This window comes from Apaloderma vittatum, unplaced genomic scaffold, assembly GCF_000703405.1.
Source record: "Apaloderma vittatum isolate BGI_N311 unplaced genomic scaffold, ASM70340v1 scaffold2752, whole genome shotgun sequence".
In the NCBI taxonomy this organism is placed as follows: Eukaryota; Metazoa; Chordata; class Aves; order Trogoniformes; family Trogonidae; genus Apaloderma; species Apaloderma vittatum.
Window position 1 is genome coordinate 45,140 of NW_009701721.1, and position 22,404 is coordinate 67,543.

Here is a 22,404-nt window from a genome sequence, read left to right on the forward strand (position 1 = left end):
TTCTCTGTGACCTTGCTCTGCAGCCGCTTCCCCCTGCTTCTCCTGGGGGTTTGCCCACTGCTGCTCCAGGCCAGCTCTGACATGGGGTGGCTCAGTGACATTGAGCTGGTCACTGTGGGGACGGTGGTGTGAGGAATGGTTGCCAGAAGCCTCAGCTAGAACCTGCACACACCGATTTGAGAGCTGCACTGGGACCCTCAGCCTTGGTCCTTGCCTGAGCTGTGCTGCACTTGTGCTATGCCCAGCCACATCAACCATGGCCAACCATCGCCTGTCCTCTCCACGGCCTGGGCTTGGCCTTGGCGCTTCCAGCAGCAGCAACATGGGGCTTTCCAGACAAGGCTTTAGTGTCTTAGATTAAGCTGGCCAGTAAATGCATCAAGCTGTCAACTAAGATTATTGTCTTATTCAAAAAGGGTTGCATCTGGCAGCATATTTAACAGGGACAGTACTAAGTGTGTCTCCCTTACTTCTGATGACATAAGTTTTTACCCAACTGCCTCTAAACCTGTAATTTAACAGGAAAAACTCAGAATGCTGGCTCATCTGTTAATAGCAATTGCTCCCAAATGGACACGGGCTAGACTTTGCTGCAATTTCATGGGAAGTTTGGAATATATAAGACATTAAAATGACTGTGTATGTAACATACCCAATTGCCACAGAAAATGATCCTTTGTTTAACTTCTGTGAAGGATTACCTACCTGAGAAAGCCCATCCCACAGACAGCATCCCTGGGATGTCTTGTCCAGTTGCATTAGTGATCTTCCTAGTGTCAAGATGGAGAGACTTGGGAGATGAGCTGTCAAGCTCAGGTGGGTAAGATAAAGGCACTGTGGTCGTGGCATGAACATCTTCTCCAGGTGTGAATTGCTCCTCAGTCATCAGGGTTTCTTGTTCTAAAGAGCCTACCCAGCAAGCTACACCTAATGCATACATACATACAATTTTCTTATGCAGTCTGGATTAACACCACCACAGAATACAGAAGAGTCATCTGTTAGCATCCCTGCAAAAGCCTTTTATGGAATACTAAATCCAAGCCACTGAAACATTGCAAGAGAATCATTAGAGGCTATCATTAACAGAAAATGTTTCAAGAGTCCATGTTCTTTTCTTCTGCCACAGCTGGCACCTACTATTTTCTGCATCAATAACATTTTCATGAGCAGACCAAAAATACAAATACTCATTTAAAAAATAAAGTTAGCAAGATCACACTGACTGATGATAAGAGCATATTCTCTGTGTTCAGTGGAACAAACAGTGCACTTAAACATCTTCTGATGCTGCTGGAAGGAATTGTCTTCACAGCATTACCTACATATCAGCTGATCTAAGGCAGCCAGCGTTGGATTGGTGGCTTTGTGCAACTCCTCAGAATTAGATGTTAATAATAATTGTGTTCACTTCAGTTACCAGTATCCACATTTCTAACTGTCTTGAAATATGTGCTGTCATCCACATACACTTGCTAATTCAACTACAGATCAGTACAAAGAGTTATTCTATTTAATATGGAAACCGTCTCTGTTTTAATTCCTTTATACTGGCATGAATGTAAGAACACAGCTGCTTCAGTCCGCTTCCATAAAAAGTGCAGTCTGTCAAGTACTGGTGTCACTCACTCTGCTCCTGAAGTCAGCTTGGGCCATGCTTTTCACTCCACCCCGCATTGCACGAGGCAGGAGACCTCACCGGGGCCATGTTCACAGCGCTGATTGATTGCATGTGTTTGGGCTCAGAGGCGGTCACGAACAGGATGGGCGAAGTGGATGCTATAATATTTTTCATAAGCCAAACTGAGGCGTAGTGTGATTTTGTGGTTGAGACAGGAACACATTAATGCCGCATGAGCTCCAAATAATGGATGTATTCACAGTGCTGACAAGCAATTTGCCGCGTTGGAGTGTTACAGTCAGTCACCAGCGGCTTCCAAGAGTTACCCTGCGCTGTAGTTAGGACAGCTACATTGGAAAGGAACACAGTATTTCTCTCCAAATCATGAAATAACTTTTGTCATCACTGCACAGGCTTATCCAGCTACCATATGTGGAATGCACTGATTTGAACGCTGTTAGAAATTCATTTGTTCTTCATCACTATTGCCCTTTGCTCTCGTGCCCTCCCTCTTTAATAGGAGTAGCTAGGCTAGGATGACATACACTATGCTGTTTTGCCTTCTCTATCTCCTTATAAAGTACAGATCCATCACAAACCAATTTTTTAAACTGAAGAAGCAGAAAGTCGATCAGCGTATCAGCAAACTCATCTGAAATATTCCTGATTTGTTATTATTTCATTTGACTGAGGCTATGGCCTCAGTTACTGAGTGTACCACGTATGCTGAATGCTTACTCAGACAAGCTGTCCTAATCCCACCAGAAAGAACTCTGAGGCAATTTTTCCTGCCATGGTATTTGTCCTAGAAGCTGTCCCTGTAGCGCACAAAAGTCTTCCCATCCACGCAGGATGCCTGACTTTTGGCTGAACAACCTGAGACCTGCTGCTCCTCCCTTCGGGAATCTGGCTAGCACCTACAAGCCTTTGTTCATTCCAAGGCTTTTTGTCTCTCCATACTCATCTAGTGTCAAATAAGACAGTTTATCAGGTAATTCGATCCTATGTGGTATCCGTCACTGTGGTTTTTTTCTTACTCATTCTTTTAATGGTGCACAATTGTTTTTCCAAGGCATATGAGATTCTGCGTGTGACTGAGCAGATGACTCTTGAAAAGCAGACTAATGAACACTCAGCAGCCTATACTTGTTCTCGTTGTTTTCTTTTAAATCTTTGTTTACTTGTGATTCTGTTTCCCCATAATTAAAATTATTTGAACTTAGATCTAATGGATCCAAAGAGAGCTCAGCAGAAGAAAAGCCCTCAAAGTGAGTGGATCTCAGTGACAACTTCATCAGCACATTCTCCCCCTTGAATAATTTTAATGATTTGCCAATTAAAATTACAAATAATTTTACTTTGTCCCATTTACAACAAATGAAATTTTACTGGCAGAGGTTTGGATTAAATAAATACTTAATCTTTCCTATCATTACTGAATTATCTATTTTTTCTATGCTGATCTATGAAAACGTTAAGATGTGTCACAGTGACTGTGGCACTAAGCACTCCTTAATTTTATTATGCACAAACCAAACCCATCTACTGGATCGATGTTCTTGTATGACATCAGGACTATTTAAAAAGCTGCTTGCAATTTTCAAAGATTACTTGGGACAACGTAGGAAAGAATTTTCCAGGAAGTAGTGGTAATCCTTCTTCTGTCCTATTTTCATTCACAAAAGCAGACAGAAGAAGGGAAGAGCTGTTTGTCTGTGGTGGTGTGTAGTTTCTACTTTACAGAAAGAAGTTTGTAAATTAGTTTTTTCATCAGTTTGATCCTATAAATAGATTTCTGCCATACCAAAGTTCTTTCCACTGGAACTAAATACCAAATACAGAGGAAATAAAGGATCAAAAATTACAGTCTAGAAAATTAGATGGAATCAGTTTTTGTATTTTTGGTACTAAGGCTACTTACTTTTCCTACACTGGCAAGAAAAACAGCTTGACAATATCCGAAGGGTCCTTCATCTTCCCTTTCTTGGACTCTGTTAGCATAATAAAACATTTTACTTTTCAGTCTAAACTGGAATTATGTAGGTTAGCGATCCCTGAAGTCAGCTGTATCTACTGCAACCTGGAGTATTTCAAAATCTCCATCAGTTAGTCGAATGATGAAGGCCACCTGCTACAAATATATCTGCTTCACATCATTTTCCTGCAGGAATATAGTAATTATTTACTGAAATCACAAGGACTGTAGAGGTAGTCACTGACAACACTGAACACGTTTTAAGCTGATGGCATCCTAAAAACCAGACTATGTATGAGGTTGGGATGTTCTCTATGTGCATGAGGAAGAAACACCATCAAGAGAGTATCCTTTGCTCAGATTTTATTTGTGAGAATATGTTATCCTAAAATCTTAATTTAGAAGAGGGAATGCTGCAGGCAGAGAAGCTTCTCTGCCACAGAGAATGGAATGAAGACCTCTGTATGTACACAGTAAAGTTGCTGTGGTGTTTTATTTGCAATGGTTCAGAGAGGATGATCTTTATTATTTTTATTCAAATATCATTCAGGAAGAGACAAATGCCTAGCACCAATAATGCCCAATGAAATAGTGAACTGAACAGCACATAATTAATTTGCTTCTGGGAGACAAATCATACTATTTTTCTGGTAAGCAGAAACCATAGCATACTTCTCAGTATTTCCCATCTGACTTTTTTTATTTCCTCATATCTTAACAAACACAACAAACTGAAACATGGAGCTATTTATTTTCTGTTCCATAATAAAAATGATACGTTACTTTGTTGCCCAGAAAATACATTAAACATTCATTTATCTCTGAGAGTTTCATTATATTATTATATATGCCTTGGTTTGGTGCATAGGAAGTGTACAGTTTAACATGCTAGTTCTATTACCAATTTTAAAAAGGTACGGCGCTTTATAATAGACAGGAGATACAGATCTGACTTTCCCATGTATTGTAAGAGTACAGATGAGACTAGAATTTAAGCAATATGCCTTATCCTTGTTAACAGGCTAATTTCAATGAGAGGTATTTGTTTAATTACAGTCAAACATAATCTTACAATCAAATAATAAGTACAAAAAAAAGGAGTATTTCTTTAATATGTGCAATAGCTTGTTAGTCTCTTACTATTTCTAATTCCTTTTGCTCTTCTTCTTGTAGCTGTAGCTGAATGGAGCTTTTTAAGTATCGAGGTTAAATTTTTTTTCAGAAATGATTAGCAATTCTGGATGCCTATTCAGAGTTATCCTACTGGGACCCAAAAGCAAATATTTAGCACTTTCTGACAATCTGACTCCTTCAAGGTAGTTAATATTGAGGTGAAATTACTAATCCTTACCAAACCTCTTCCATGCAAAGATACCATAAATTCATCCCAATGAACTCTGACAGCTATTTAGTTCCACATCCTCAGTCACTCTGGTTATCTGACCAAGGAGCAATAGTTAGGATCTGCCTAAACATTTAGAAAAGTTTTAAATTTCACTAGGCAGCTAAGCACTTTCACACACTACTTATTTATACAGACAACTACATCCGGCTCACTTAGTTTGCTCCACCCTAAGTCTAATCAACATAATAGCTTGTTATTTGTCTTAAACTATAACCCAAATATTCAAAAATAAAACACAAAAACACTATTGGGTTTTACAAATAAGTACATGACATAATAGTTTGTCGTAATGATTTAGGTGGGAGCGGCTTGCTTGTCTGGGATTTTAAATGCGCTCTCAGAACCAATACTCGGAGACAAAGATGTGCACATTGACGATGTTACGGTGAGACACCACTCCACCCATGACATAGTTCATCTCCAGTTTCAGGATGGCATGGAAAGGTCCAACAATTGGCCTCACCTGGCGAACCACACCTGTTGGGATAGAAATAGGTTGCTGAGATTAACAGGAGAATCAATGGGTTTGGATGAGCTCTGCTGAGGATGAGTATAGCTGAGGGAAAGTTATTTATCTATTGGATCTGGAAACAGCTTGCAAGAAAGCTTGCGAAATAAGAACAAAATGTAACTTTTGAATCAAAATACCTCAAAGAAGAGGTAGAAAGAGCGTTAAAATGCTGCTAATGACAGATAAACTATATATTCTGAAATTAGTAAATTTTTTTTTTAACCTTTTATTCAGAGAGAGAAATTCTGTCAGTCTGTGGTGCTGCTTTTTAAGTAGGACATAAGGAGACTTCTCCTAGGTAAGCCAGCACACACATTGCCCTGAGGAGTACGTGAGTACACACACCTGGGAATGCCGTGCAACTTCTGGTCTGTGCTGAAAACTGCATTTCATTTGGAACAGTAGAAATTAGTTGTATTGCAGCAGGAAAATCAACACTTTCCCTATAAATGTCAGGTGACGCTAATCTGTAAATTGTTAGTGTGAAGTATCATGGATGGACAACCTGACTGGTAGCAATGGGAAAAAAAGCAGGGGAGTTTAATGAGGAAAGGGGGACCATCCCAGCATATGTTCCCGTGTTATTCCTCACATGGATGGTGGCCATTTCCCTCTCTGACATCAGGGCTTGATAATGAAGAAGAAAGTGGCAAGGAAGAAGTGAACTGTGTCTTAGGGCTCCAGTGCTGGGAAGGACTTCTAGGGGACTGAGAGTGGCAGGGTCCTCTTGGGGGTGGCAGGGCAGGGTTTCTCCAGACAGGGCTTATCCCACCACCCTGTCCAGGCAGTAGGGCAGGGGGCATCCAGGTTCAACCAAGGGCCTAGATCACCGGGCACGTTCATGGTGGTGATACTGGGCCAAAGTCAAACTGTGGAGGTAACGTGTGGGCCAGGATCCAGAACAAGAGGGCCCACGGCTGTGATGGAGCAGGACACCAGCCCTCTTCTAGCACTGTGCAGGCAAGAACTGAAGCTGAAATGGGACTCCTGGCCTCTGGGCAGTGTGGGAGAGGACCCTGGGCAAGGCCCATCTGTGCCATGAGGTCTTACTGGTGCCTTGACACGATGTGGCTAAACAGAATAGCGTTACAGCTTCAGGCCTACACAAAAGGAAGTTATCAGTAGTTTTGCCATTGACTCCAAAGGCTCAAGATCAGATAGTAATCATGTTCTCACCTCATGGTTATTTTCTAGGTCTGGTGTTACAAAGTAGGGAGCTACCAAATGGCTCACATAGACTCACAGAACACTGTGAGATGGAAGCGACCTTTAAAGGTCATCTAGTCCAACCTCCCTGCAGTGAGCAGGGACATCTTTACCTAGATCAGGTTGCTCAGAGCCCCATCAAGCCTGACCTTGAATGTCTCCAGGAATGGGGCTTCTACCACCTCTCTGGGAAACCTGTTTCAGTGTCTCATCACTCTCATGGTAAAAATTTCTTCCTAATATCTGGTCTGAATCTACCTCCTTTTAGTTCAAAATCATTACCCCATGTCTTATCGCATCTGAAAGGATGTATCCAAAAAGTCAAAATCATATGAACCCAAGATCAGCCAGCAGGCACAGGGAGCCTGGTAGGGATCCGTCTCCTCAGACACCTCCTTCTGACAACTGACTTATCTGACAAGGTGTTCTATTCAGAAGGAAACACACAGTTTAAGAAAAGATTATTTAAGATATATTCCTTCTGCATGCTGGGGTTTATGTTTCACAAGCAGGCAGCACACCAGTGCCTTCCCAGAGTCCCAGCTGAACTTCTACAACAGCCCCCTACAAACACATTGGCTTGAGATCTGATGGGAGATATAAACGTTTGCTTATGCAGGCTGTCAGCAACTTTTTCTAAGGCAGTGATGACATTACAGTTTTGTCCTGTTTAAATAATAACTAATATCTTCAGCATGCAGTAAAATTGCACACTTTTCACCACATTCACTTTGCTTGCCATATTTGAGGAATATACATTTTAAGTATCCTTCCCCCTGCAGTTTATATGCACATGCATACATCTATATATACTACTTTTTTTTTTTTTTTTTAGTTTTCTTGGCTACTCTCCTGCACTTTACAAAAATGACTGGGCTTAGCAGATGACATATTGAAAAAGAAAAGCCTTGCTAAAATTGCCCTCGCTTTAGGGCAGCATTTAAAGCATTGTGCTAACAACACATCACATTATCGCAGGCACTGCTTTAACTGACAACCACAGAAACATACAGCATCGGAATCACTCAGTACTAGCAAACTGTTTAACCCACCCTGTTAGCAGCTCCTGCAGTGGTCACCAAGCCTCAGATGGCAAAGATTGCTGTTTCCATCTCACAATCTTTACGTAGTGTTCTAAATTGCTCTACTCTAGAAGAGTCTAGTCTAGAACTGGGATTGCAAATCGTGTTTTTTCCTGATGTGTTGCCATTCTAATCAAGATGGTTTATGCCACAGTATGGCATCTATACGGACATTACTGACGTATCATTCAAAGCAATTAGCAACTTCCTCATTCTTACTTGGATGCATCCTGCTAATAGGTAGAAAAAACAGAACATTTGTTTTCAAGGCAAAATGGGCAAACACACTGTGATCCACGTGGCCGTACTTTTCCACACAGTTTTCTTACTGCAGTTTTAAAACCAAGCCTCATAATGGTCTGAAAAAATGAATGCTGCGCATGTTAAGGCAGCTATATTGAAGCAAGAAATTGAAGGAATGTACAAAGAAACACAATGCTCTCACAATGTTTATTCACCCAGTTTGTTGTGCCAATGTACTTGATGGTCCTGAAGAGAGCAACAGTGTAAAAAAACTATTTCTCTTCCTCTCCTACTAAATAAATGGGATGATGCAGTCAGATGGCTTTGATCTACAGCATGAGTATGAGAATGCGGTCATTCTAAATGGACACAAGATAAAAAATAGTAAGGAAAAAATAATGTTCTGCTGGACAAAAGCGAATGGCAAGTCTTCAGCTCTTGGCAGATTTAGTCATTGAGAGCTTTCCATTTATTTTGGTAAAAAGCTCTAAAATGGAAAACCTGAGTATTTTTCTCCACCCAGCTCAAGGACAAATGTGGGTGGAAAACATGCAATAGCAAAGCTGCTCAGAGCCTGAAACCTGGCTACAGGCTTATCTAATTTATGGGGATTCTGTTGCAGCAGTCCTAGAACTTGACCCAGAAATGCTGTTAAAAGCTACCTGCTATAATGTGCCTCTGCCTCTTGATAGTACCTGTGTATGACAATGTTCTGGGCTTTTTAGGTCAGGTACGAGGGAGTCACAGCTATTCCAGCCCCAAAGAAGACCAGTAGTGCCTTGTGCCTACTCTCACAAACAGATGTCTAGAGAAAAAACTTGAAACTCAGGCCTGGTCCAAGTAATTCACACACCTGGATCAACAAATCAGTCAATATCTCAAGAGTGTTTAGCACAGAACACATTCAAAGATGTCATGTGTAATAATTCTGGATGCTTTTAAGCTACATGATTTATCAGTTACTGCAACATTTGCATAAACATGTTGTTCCACTGTGCCTTTTGGCAGACTAATGCTGGGTCCAGATTTGTGGTCTGGCATCCTCCAGCATTTATAGCTGAATAGTAAGTGTAAAAACATACTTTATAGTAATAGCAAGGTTACAACTTTTAAATGTACTGAAAAGTCAGGAAATGTAGAAATAAAGCAGTTGCTTTTTGATCTCTTTTTTACCAGACAAAGTACAAAGCAGCTGGATGGAGCCACTCAGATTTGACACGGGAATAACTGCAGACTGGGACTTGGTCCTGGATCACTGTTGCAGTACACACTGTCCTGTGAGTCACTCTCTATAGGATGCCAGGGGAACAATGGTGTTGCTCATTAAATGACCTGAAAACAGAGAGTTCTCATACCACGAGCTGGTCCTCTCTGGGACCAAATCTGCAGACTTTACAGTTGGTAAATGAGGTGAGTTTATTTAAGCAAATTCACCCAAAACTTTTTCCAGTAAAATCAGATTTCAGCTAGGTTAGTATTTTGCACCAAAAAAAAAGGCCAGGAGACTATCTGTCTATATTAAAACAGGGAGAATCACTGATAATAAATGAACAAGGAGATCCACACTGCTGCTGAATCCCCTGAGCCAGGCCACGTCCAGCATCTGTTGTCATCTTGCCTACAGGCACATCGCTGCAAGCAAGTGCTGTTACCCTCTGGTCTGATGTGCTGCTGTTACTCTTTACACACTTCAGTTCCGTGACCCAAACACAGACTCACAGAAAACTCTACACATGACAGGCCAGGCAGACTACTTTCCATCAGCTCACCTTTGTTTAGTTTTGCTTTTTGTTAACCTAGCAGAGATGTTATTACTTGTCCCAAATCTGCTTGGGCATCTTCATGGTTTGTTGACCTCCTTTTAGCAAACAATGATAAGACTTCTTTTTCTTGCACACTTTGCCCTTATTGTAAATAGGATCCAGGCCAATCCTTTCCATCTGTGGATCTGTGTAAGCAAACAGCCTTAGCTTGAGAGGCAGTAAGTTTTTGGATGTCACTGTTATTTCTGCAGTGATAGTCTGACCACGGGCCAGAACTTTCAAAGCTCTGTAATTACTACACTGAGCTGCTCTCTTGCCCTGATTCTTTTTCTTTCATGTTTCCTGTTTTGATTTTGTCTAAGGTGAAAGTATGTTACCATGTCTAGTGAAGATATTAACCTAGATAATATATAATACTTATTTTCGAGTGAGAACAATGACAACAACCAACAATCCTGGAGCCACTGTCATTGGATTACTGAGGCTTTGCTTATCAAAGAAGATGGGAAAAATAAGACAGCAAGGTTAATATTGTTAATCTTCCTAAGCCTTTCAGCAGAATTTCTATTATTGTAATCAGATGCCACAGGTATTCCTTGGCTTGTCTATATGTCTTTAAGATATCATTACATTTCTGTGCTTTGAAATATGTGAGACCCTCAGGCAATTCACCTCTGTGTCTGGTTTCTGCTTGTATTTTTGTATTAGGCAGCTGATTTGTTAAGAATCTCCATTTTGAACTTAGGAGAAACACTGTTTTGTTACCACATTAACCCATTCTGGATGACAAGTTCCTGCGTTATCAAGCATTAACTTTCTGTCTCCAGAAATCCAGACTCCTGATTCTGACTTCTGTGCTAAGCTCACTGCCCAGAATGATGAAGGAGCACTTGCAGTACTCCTTACTTAAAATACTTCTTTTAAAAAACACACCCTTTCTTCTTTTTTCTTCCCCCCACTGCTAACCACAGAATCTGCACTGGCAATGAACCTAGGTCACTGTGCTCCTTACACCTCTGGGTGAACACCGCACTCGCATTTTCTCTAGAGAAAGTTCCTCTAACAGGGATCTCCGCAGTTTGCTGGAAAGGAAAGCAGAACCAAGGAAGCTTATTTTCACACTGCCACTAGAAAAGGCTGCTTTGGATTGGTAGAGAGGACGTTATGTTCTGTGTTCCAGAGGTTGCAGGATTTTCCACAGGGGTTGATTCTTGAGTCTAGTCAAATACTTAAATCTGTATCGTCATTAAGAACACAGGACAGACATAAGTTGCACCCATTCCTCAAAAAGAAAGCCTCAGATGACCTTTGCTTTTAGGGACCTGCACAAGATCAAGCTGAGAAGTGTTGGTGGAGCAGGCATGGCATCAGGGGCTGAAGGGAGAGGCACCAGGGACTGCTGATTACTGGTGAGCTCTACCTGATGACTGCTGTGAGAGGGGATGTGCTGAAGTAAACCTCTTCTTGCCTTACCTGCATATACACATGCAGGCATATGTATTTGTGAGTATATAAACAGTCCAAACTACTGCCAAATCAAAAGCTCTTCTTCCAAGTAACCTCTGGGCTACGCTCAGGAAAATACAATAAACACAGTTATCAGAAATGTGATCAACTCCCTCAACCACATTTCAAGCTCTATGTTAAGTAACAAGCACCTCTTACCACCTTCCCATCTCTTCCCTCATACATGAGGTTACAGCTGTATTGTTTTCTTCCGGTCACCACATGTCAAAGGATGGTAACAAAAACCTACTTTTCTTCCCCCCCCCCCCCCGCCCTTGTGCTCACAGCACACAGTCTCCTTTCTGTGATTCTTCTCAGATGGCAAGCCTTTACTGTAAGTGGAATCCAACAGTATTGCCCCTTTTTCATTAGCACAAGACTTCACACCTGACATTACAGGCTGGTACTAGTTTAGTCAGTTTTTCTGGGAACAAAATTTATTTAGCAGAAATTTGCTAATTTTTTTTTACATTGTTTCATTGTATTATCTGTGGTCAGCTAAATAACCACAGACTTGCTAAACTTGGGGGCAATGACGAGGAGTTACTGGGAGAGCATGAAGTGGTGAGAAGAAGAACAATCCACTTTTCTGAACCATTAATCTATAATTAACATATTAATCTGGTCCTGAATAGAACAAAACACGTGTTTTTATTCATTCAGAGATCTATTTTACATTAAGCACTCTGGAAAAAATACCTAAAATAATAAGAATGATATGTATATTTGAAATTCCAAGGACAAACAAGTCTAAGCACAGCTTATTGTTTGCTTTTCCTTCAAAACAAGCACACACTGCTATTGATTTTTTTTTCATGTTTGCATCCTGGCATTATTAAATTATCATTGCATTATTAAATTATCATTGTATTATTAAAATTAACTTTCACAAATCAGAAACTAACAGGACAACTGAAAATTAGTCTTCATTCACTCTGCTACTGACCATATATAATAAAAAAGAATATTTTGCAGCAGTTAGAGTTAACAGCTACTCAGTATATGAAATATGATACATATTACTGTGTAAAACACAGCTCCAAAGAATGTTAATACTAGCTCCTTTGTAAAATACAGTCATAGAGAGAAAAGAGCTGAGGAAAGCTAAAGAATGTCCTAGGATCTTTTTGGTAATTCTCACATGTGATGATGTTTCTTTGCCCCTGATCTGCAGCCTGTTTCACTGGCTGCCAAGCTCCCAGGCAATTCCTAATCAAGTGCAAGCCAGCAAGGCAGGCAGGACAGGAGGGTCAAAAAGCTGAGCAGGACATGCAGCTTAACAGGTGAGAGGCAGGAATACATACTAGGGCTGAAAAATGTGTAGCTTGCTCATGCAGAATAGATGACATTTTGGTAGCAATACGCCCATTTCTATTCATGAGATAAATAAAATTGCATGTGAGATGCATAAAAGACCAAGCAAATATTTTTTCCCCCTAAATTTCCTGATCCTCAGGCTTTGAGTCTACAGGTCTGATTGTAAGCGAAAGCTGAAGTTCATCACAAAATGTTCCCCCTTTAAAAAAAAACTCAGGAAGGCTTGTCAAGAGACTGTGCCATTACATGGTGAGAGGTAGTGCTGTTTTCAGGTGGTACTTTTGGGGTGAGCTTCTAGTGACATCTACAACAGAGAGATTTCAATGACATACACAAAAAAACTTTACAATTTTTCTTCTATTTTCCTTGTGCTTTAAAGGGATACTTGAAACACGAAATTTGGAAAAATTCAAGTACCAGAGAATGTGGTGAGAGCTGTAGATCTGGTGCTTAAGCTCACATGAAACTTAGGTGATTTATTAGGCTTTGTACTAACTTCCAAATAATCTCAGCCTATATTATGAAGTCCTAAATTAGGCCAGTCTTGGATCTCTGTTTCCCCACAAAACGCACTGAGGTCCTTCTTACAGCCTTGTCAAAGATGAATAGTCCTAGCTGCTACAACGCAACAGTAACTACCCTTTTTAAAACAATGAACCTTTGAGAATCACAAAAAATAACCTTTAAATACTCTGCTAGTCTGTGTCAGGCCACAGGCATGTATGATTATATACGAAGTACAGACATATGCTCTCCCCCTAATGTTAGTGAACTTCTTTAATCCCACGTTGCAGCAACGAAGCTGAGAGGTGATCATCTCAGCCTTCTGGAACCTAAAGCTATTGCACAAGAACAGTAACCTGAAACACTGGCTCAATTTTTTGTGGCCAACAATTTTTTTTGTAGGGGAAAAGCAAGTTTATGAGTTTCCCTTAAGCAATACAAGAAGACCGATCTCCTCATGTCAATGCAAGATCCTGGACTGTAATTTCAAGTTTGCTTTTCTCCTCAAGGCCTCTTGCTTTATACTGCTGGCCAAGATTTTCAAAATTAGGAGTAAACATCTCAGATGCATCAGTGTTAACTTAAGAGCCTAGTCATAGTTTCAAAAGAAATGTTCAGGCAATTAGGAAGTTTAAGAGTAGGGAAATGATTGCTGCAGTGGCTATTTTAAAAGGCAAAGTTGATAGGATCATTCCAGAAATGAACAACAGAGAAAAAATCCAGCCATGAATAAATGCTTCCTTGGATCAAACCATAGACAATGAGTTGCAGGTTAGGTTTGAATACCAGACTATCTCAGTCTACAACATGTAAATACATATCTATAGCGTGAAGCCAAAACTATGTAGCCAAATTGGTTTTGGCACTGTAGACCTCAGCTCAAAGAAGTCATGTGAAGATTTGTAAGAAAAAAAAGTTTTTTCTTATTCAGTATTCATTACAAATATACAAAGTTCATCAGTAAGCTTGAAAAATAATTCATATTCTGGTCACAAGCAGAAAATACATGTTTTAGGCTATTTTATATCTCTTCTGTAAAAAGCTTTGAGGCTCTGCATACTTTGAAGTTTAATTAAATTCCTTCCCTAAAGGCTGCTATTCCAAAAGGTCATGCCAAAGTAATGATTTTCAGTGCTTAAATTGCTTTGCCAACATGGTTACTAGAGTACTTACTGACCTATACCATGCCAGGGCAGAAGGGAAATGAATTAACTGTTGTATACTTGCTTAATGTATCCTAGCTTTGAAAATACAATGCCTCAAACATTGCACATTCAGGGATGTCTTGAAGAAGAGAAAACTCTGGGGGGGACCTTAAAACTGCCTTCCAGTACCTGAAAGGGACCTACAGGAAGGCTGGAGAGGGATGCTTTTGCAAGAGCTTCCAGTTATAGGACAAGGGGAAATGGATTTAAATTGAAGGAGAATAGGTTTAGACTGGATCTTAGGAAGAAATTCTTCTGTATGAGGGTGGCAAGTGTCTGAAACAGACTGCCCAGGAAATGTTCAAGGCCAGGTTGGATGAGGCCTTGAGCAACCCGGTCTAGTTAAGGGTATAGCTGCCCATGGCAGAGAGGTTGGATTAGATCAGCTCTAAGGTCCCTTCCAACCTAAGACATTCTATGATTCTGTGATTCTATGTCTTACTGCATTTGGTAGAGTGAAAGCTGTAAAGTTTTTCCTTTGGTAGCAATTCAGTCCTGTTACATTTTCATCAGCTCAATCCAGAATCAGAATCACAGAATAGTTGAGGCAGGCAGCAGCTCTGAAGATAGTCTATACAACCCCTTGCTCAAAGCAGAGTCACCTGTAGCATGTTGCTCTGGGCTGTGTTCCATCTGGTTTTGATTATCTCTTAAGGCTGGAGACTCCACAGCTCTAGGCAACCTGTTCCAGTGACACCTTTACAGTAAAGAGAAGTTTCTTCATATGTTTAAAAGGAATGTCCTGTATTTTAGTTTGTGCCCATCGACTCCTGTCCTTTACACACCACTGAGAAGTGTCTGTCTACGCCTTCTTCATTCCCTCCTCCTCCACTGGCCAGAATCCCTCTGAGCCTCCTCTTTTCCAGGCTAAACAGTCCCAACTCTCTCAGCATCTCCTCAGATGACAGATGCTCCAGTGCCTTAATCATCTTTGTTATTCTCTTCTGGACTCTCTCCACTACGTTCACGTCCTTCTTGTACTAGGAAGACCAGAACTGAAGATGGCACTCCAGTGGTGACCTCACGAGTGCTGAGGAGAGGGAAGGATCACCTCCTTCAGCCTGCTGGAAATGCTCTTCCTAATGCAACCCACTGGCTGCTTTTGGAACAGGGAAACATCATTAGCTCATGATGGCATCCACCAGGACCTTCAGGTCTTTCTCTGCAAAATCTTCTTCCAGCTGGTAAACTCCACACTGTGTACTGGTACATACGTTTATTGCCTCCCTGGGCCAGGACTTTGTACGTCTCTTTGCTGGACTTCATAAGGTTCCTCTCAGCCCATTACTCCAGTCAAGATCCCTCCAAATGGCAGCACAACCCTCTGGTGTATCAGCCACTCATCATGGTTTTGTTTCCCCTTCAAACCTGTTAAGGTGCACTCTGTCTCATCATCCAGGCCATTAGTGAAGAAATTGGCCCCAGTACTGATCCTTTACATACACCACTGGTGGCTGGCTGCTAGCTCTGCTGCTGATCATGACCCTTTGAGCCTGGCAGTTCAGCGTTTTTCAGTCTATCTCACTGCCCACTTAATCTGGTCTACATTTCCTTGAGTTGCCTACAAGGCCTATATTAAGGGACATGGTGTTGGAAGTCAAGATAAGCAACATCCACTCTTCTTCTCTCATCCACTAACTCAGTCATCTCTTTGTAGAAGGCTGTCAGGTTGGTCAGGCAAGATTTCCCCTTCATAAATCCTTGCTAACTGGTCCCAGTCACCTTCTTGACTTTAATATCTTTGGAAATGGTTTCCAGGTGGATTTTCTCCATCACCTTCCCAGGGACTGAGGCAAGGCTGATCAACCTGTAGTTCCCTCGATACTTCTTCTTAGCCTACTTAAAGATTGCAGAGGTATTTGCCTCTTCTAGTCCATGTGAACTTCTGATCACCACAATCTTGCAAAGAAAACCGAGTGGCCTTGCAATGACATCAGCCAGTTCGCTCAACACTTGTGGGGGCACTCCATCACCTCCCATGGACTTGGGTACATCCAGTTTGTTTAAATGGTCCCTAATCTGATCCTCCTCCACCAAGGGTGAGTATTTCTTGCTCTACATCTTCCTGTTGCTCTGAGGGTCCCAGGACTCCTGGAGGCCAGTCTTATCAGTAAAGAACGAGGCAAAGAAAGCATTGAATACTTCACCTTTCTCCATGTTTCTTGTCACCAGGTCTCCTGTGCCCCTCAGAAGCAGGTCAATATTCTTCCTAGTCTTCCTTTTGCTGCTGATAAACTTGTAAAAGTCCTTCTTGTTGCCCTTCTCAGCAGTGGGCTGTGCCTCCATAGGCAGTCTCACAGGCACTGTGTTCCTCTAGTCCTCTCTAGTTCATGACTGTGCCTAAAGGGACAATCTAGCTGTCAAACTGTAGGCATTTCCCAGACCACCAGATGTCTGCTGACTTCAGAAAGTTAATGTACACCTTAGATTCCTCCAGCTCTCAAAAGCTAAATAGTCTTTTTCATACTCTTTTTTTTTCTTTTTTTTTTTTTTTTGGTGAAAGCTATCTGTATTTCTCTCAGTTATTTGTGACAATAACAACGTAGGCTCCTGCTGTGCTCTATAGTTTCAGATATAATCTGTTTTATGAATAAGTGGCTGCTCTTCGGAAAATGAAATATTTCTTGGTAATCGTCACTACAGGCATCAAATCACATACAGAAAAACAGCTCTGAAGATATCATTAATCCTTGAACTGCCACACCTGACAAACATAAATATGGTTCAAGGATTCCGAAAAATCATTAATCAAAATACAAGTACTGAAATAGATTTCCTTTTGCTTTGAAGTATATTGCTCTCATAATGTTGTGAATTAGACCTTCATTCAAGCTTGATGGTAAACATTTCACAAAATAATAGAATTGGAGAATCAAGTTAGAGTGGGATGTTAACAAGGTTTCCATGCTGATGGAGAACTGCTTTACAGGAACATGGCTGGCTAAACATATGTTTGCTGAAGTATCTGGGGACACGATTTTGAAAAACGTGTACTTTTCAAACATGGAGCTCACATATCTTCATCCAAATTCCTAAGAAAATGGCCTAATTTTCAACTGCTGAGCAACCAAGTGCTTATAAAACGCTTCAGAAGTCAGTCTGGACACATTAAATCACGCTTTCATTGGTTAAATGACACTCAGGGCAATTTCACTGTTGGTTTAAGCTGACCAAAACCAGTGGTCCTGCTATATCCCCCATCCTTTCCCGTGGATTAACACCGGAAAGAAAAGAACCAAAAATGTAGCTTGCTGTAAAAGCACTAATGCTGACAACAGGGAAAGGGCTGGAGTGTTTGCTCAGGGATAGATATGAGCAGGGGATTTCTCTCCAGAGCACCAACAAAGCTCCTGACCACATAATACAACTCCAGTGTTCCCTGTTAGCGGTGATGCAGGTCCTGTAACAGCGAGTACTGCACCAGTGGCACCAACAGGACTCCTAACAACTTGGGCCTCTGTCCCCATGCAATAACCACTACAGTAGTGTACTGTATCCTTCTCTGAGAGGTGTAAAAGAGGATCGAAGCAGGGCGAGACACCCCTCAGGAAAGAAGAGTAGTGTAACTCTAGTACTGTGCACCTGAGACCATAAGCAACAGATCAGATCGGAGCATCTGTAGAGCGCAGTAACCATTTATAAGCCACGTAAAGACAAAACTCTCTCAAGACTGTCCAAACAATTGTGCCTAAAACTCTCCAGGTACTCATAGCCTTTGAAGTTTCCACCTAGGGTACGAGTCTTAGTTTAAGTTTAGCTAAAACTGGATCTGCTTCTCTTTTTGCCTTTTGTTTCACCTCTAAATTAAAAGGAAAAAAAAGAAGGAAATTACAGCACAGGAGTTACATTTCAGCATGAAAAAGGACCTTTCTGCCTTATTCAACAGATCAGAAATTTTGGATTCAATTTATTATAAATGCTGTCCTTCAACCACTCAATGAAGTTTAATTTCATTAACACTTGGGCTTCTCTGGGAAGCTCTGATTGCCAAAATGCATCAAATAAAGAGGCACTAAAGAGGCCTCATGGTATTAATACATTTTTTGGCCAGAAACAAATGGTAAATATTTTCAAAGCTATTATCTGTCATGTTGGATCATATGGAGCCTTGGTATTATGAAAGAATTAAAAACAACCTTTGATTTTACTGAGGTTTGGCTAGTTTACAAATACTATGATCTTTATTAAGGATACCAAATAACTTCAGAGGGATGTGCCCTTATCTTGGTTTGGCAAATCCGAAGTGCTTTTAGATCTCTGGTTTGCCTTCTAGCCAAACCTCGCAATGGGTTTTAACGTTGACAATGCTGCGAAATCACTCATGCCTAAAATGCAATAACTGTACTTGAAGTAGCCTCATTAAAAAATAGTTTCCACCATACATTTTTTAATCCTTCCTGTTCCACCTTTGAGAACGTAACGTGCTTTATATAGTGTAAGAATCTTACATATTACAAAAATAGGTGGAAAAACTGAATGTCCAAAATGTGCAAAAACATATATATCAGCCTCCTCATACATTATTCCCACTACTTTATTTACAGGGGGTTTAATGTCCCTCATAGTATATCAGGTACATGCAATCTCTCCGTTTAGTGAAAGTGGCTTAGTTTACAATACCTGTGTCACAACCACATTATTCTGTTTCAGTCAAGCTTCGATACAGTGGCATACCCATGACACCTGGGCAATTAATTATTGTAACACTAAGCATTATGGCACTCGGCACGATATGGCTCTGTGATTCAACTTACCATGGAAGAAAAAGTACCTAATCCTGAGGATTTGACATGAAAGCCCTTATATAACCCTTATATAGCTGCTCAGTCATCACCTAGAGGCGACAGCTCTGTTGGTATTGTTAGCAGACCTTCTGATGAGGGAAGCTTTCTGAATTTTAAGGTGTTGTTAATCCCTGACCAAATTCTCAAAATAAGGCTGAAATAAGGGGTCACTTCACCACATTTGACCCCTTTGAAAATAAAAGTTAGAGTGGGGTTTTTTTTTAAGCAAGCCATGCATCAGCGCATCATACTCGGAAAGATTTACGATATACCTTCAGTCTCTTCTCTTCCGCCTACCTTTTTACAGGGTGTGTAGGGGCTACTGTAGGAATAAGATGATTGCTATCAACACAGAAACTCAGGAGCATCAGCAGAAGTCGCTGAATCAGTCGCATAAGTATTTCACACTTGGAGATCCCCAGAAAAGCAGGGGCGAAGCACCTCAGAAGACTGAATTTACACAGATGTCTCCTAGAGGAATTGCTATACTATGTTTCTCAGTGTACTGGACTCCAAATCTGGTTTTATTTGCTCATTTATGTAATATGTCAGCCCACTGTTTAATACGAAAAAACGCATGCTATGTAATCTGAACCAAGGATGTTTGGCAGTCCTCTCAGCTGTTCCCTGACTCAGTCCATTTCTTTCCGAAGTTGGCAGGTTTTATACTTCACACTACAGTTCACAGAACTTCATCAGAGTCGCAGTGTGATTTATTTGTCTGCTGGTTTTATGGAAACTGTAACCAAAGGTGGGTTGTGCGAATGTTTTTGTAATACGTTACACCTTCCTACCCGAGGGGTGAGATGAACATCGATCAAGGAGGAGCCATTAGAATAACCAGATACTTTCAATGTGCTTAGAGTGAAATTTGGCATTGGGAAGGTTGTTCCACTTGAGCACAAGACTCATTCTCATTGGAAAAGCACCTTCAGCATTTTTCAGATACAAAATGAAAACTCACCTCCTGCTTGAGTTGCTTGTTTGCCTCCAGAAGAGCTCTCCAGCCTGACACTTTTTTCTGGAGGGGAGGGAGGGTGTTGAGAGATTTGACTACAGAACAGTGCAGTCATCAGCATCCCGAAAGGGCAGGTTCAGGCAATAAATCTAGGCTCCTGTTTACCAGATGGCTTCTGGGCAGCCTCATCTCAAATAAGTAGCTACTAATTTCGACAGGGCAACCCGGCATAGAGAAAAACTCACAAAATATTCTTCACTGAGAGGCTCTTCTTGTGAAGGGGGCAAGCCCAGATGAAACCAGAACAAGAGTACTGAAAGGGACTGTGTCTTTTTTAATGTAAGGCTGCAAGAGCCTGTCGAAAAACCTGCTGAATTATGTGCCTGCTCTGTGTGCTCACTGCAAATGACCGCACAGCGTTGGTTTTGTATTGCCAGACAGCATTGTTTTTTCATGCTAATGTCATTACAGTCATGATAAAGGTTAGCTAGTGTTGCTTACTTTCTAGTAAGAGTATCCACAAGGGGAGACAACATATGTGCTGAAATCCTCGTCCCTGCAAACAGTGGAGCTCTCCTGGACACCCTGGCTCTGCCTACAGCTAGCATCTATTTCCTCACAGAAGAGCAACTGTAGGTGAACTGCCACTTTCAGCATCATAGGCTGTGCCAGGAAGCCCAAATCAGTCCAGGGATCTCATTATGCTAAATGCCATAACAAATGCACAGTAAGAGCCAGCCAGCCTCTGGCCCAAAGATAAAGAGGCTAGAGTAGGAGAGGATAAGGGAGAAGCAGAGAGGAATGTGAAGGTAATTGCCTGGTACCGCAGGGTGCGTCCAGGGATGAAGCTCAGAACCAAATTTTTTGCAATCTGGTGACTCCAAATTTAATGCAGACTACACAGATACTTTTGTGGCAGACTGTGAAAAGACTCTGCTGCACTGGGAACGGCCAAGCTACTTACGAGATACAAAACTAGTACCCCTGTGCTAAGGACAGGTTTCCTAGAAACTCAAATAAACCTCCAGTCTGCTTCTCCTGCACCCAACCAATATGGGATTCCACAAGCACACTTTCTTATGGTATCTGGTTTTGTATACCTTCTGATCATTTTTAAAAAATCTCTTCCCAGCCTCTGGAACATACTAAACAATCATGATACCACAGTAGAAATTAGACTACTCACTAAGCCAGTGTTATGGTATCAGTAGTTGAGACACTTTCTGTGCTGGTTCAGAAGTACCATCATGAACTATCACACACGTAAAAGAAGCTGGAAAGTCAAGACAGAGATTGTAGTGATATCCTTGCAAGTAACAATGGAGAGGACTAGTATATATCTGTAAAACTACAGGCAACCATTGATATCAGCACAACACCCCTGAGAAGCCCTGTAGGTACAAGTGAAATTTTATAATTGCACTGGCTCTGGTTGTTTTTGATAATAATGTCATTTAACGGGCAAGAATATGTGCTTAGGTTAGTATCAAATGCAATATGAAAGATTTCAGCCTATCAAAGCTACTTTTAGCTGTGTTACAAAATTTTAAAATCTTCCTCAAGTTTACTAGACTACGAAGTGGTATTACAGTCACCCAAGGAAATGAATGCATAGCTGAGGGGGTAAACGTTTTATAGTATCTGATAATACCTTAGGCATTGATAGGGCATTTTTGTACAGGTTGAAAATGCATTCTTCATTTTTCGCTGACAGCTGGTTAAAGGAGGAATGCAGTGAAAAGTCTATAAAAGCTTTTTAAAAAAAAGCTGGATAGGCCTGTACTTCTGTTTTTCTCCCACCCATGCCGTAAGTGATGTGCAGTTGTTAACAGTAGCTTTTGGATTCAGTGCCACCTTGGCCTGTAACCACACCAGGCAACAGAGTCTACAGCACTTCTTGAACCAGGAAAGAATGGCGTTTCTGCCTCTTTTTAATACAATAGCATAGCGATATTGGAGGCAACTTTTTACATGACTCTTTTTCTTCAGCTTGCATGAAGTCTACATGCTGCCATTCCAGTAGGTTGGCTTTCTTTCCTTCTCTTCCACTGGAAGATATTTTCTGTAGGTCAGCATAGCTAGTTTTGGAGTCTGTTTTTCCTCTTGGCTCCTCAGTGTCTGATACTGCTAATCATGGATTCCCATTTGATATATTTTCTTCCTGGATTCTGCAATATTGTCCTTACCTCTCTCTTCTACTTTCGTGCCTGCTCCTCCTAGGCCTCCTTTGGAAAACTGTGTTCTTTCTTCTTCTACTGCTCCCTGGGGCAGCTCTTTCCTCTATTTCTAGTTTCTTCTTTTTGCTTCCTCACAACTTGCTCCTA

The 22,404-nt window shown here is 41.1% G+C and overlaps 1 protein-coding gene across 2 annotated transcripts in view; it reads right to left on the reverse strand.

Moving 5' to 3' along the window:
• Positions 1-4,310: 4,310 nt before the first annotated feature.
• Positions 4,311-22,404, reverse strand: part of FBLN1 (fibulin 1) — a 67,429-nt gene continuing 49,335 nt past the window's right edge. Inside the window, exon 16 of one of the 2 annotated variants that reach the window (XM_009879229.1) lies at positions 4,311-5,478. In XM_009879229.1, the coding sequence (XP_009877531.1) occupies positions 5,339-5,478 (140 nt within the window). In that variant the 3' untranslated portion in view covers positions 4,311-5,338. The remainder of the gene's footprint in view (positions 5,479-22,404) is intronic. The other variant, XM_009879231.1, reaches the window with a different exon arrangement.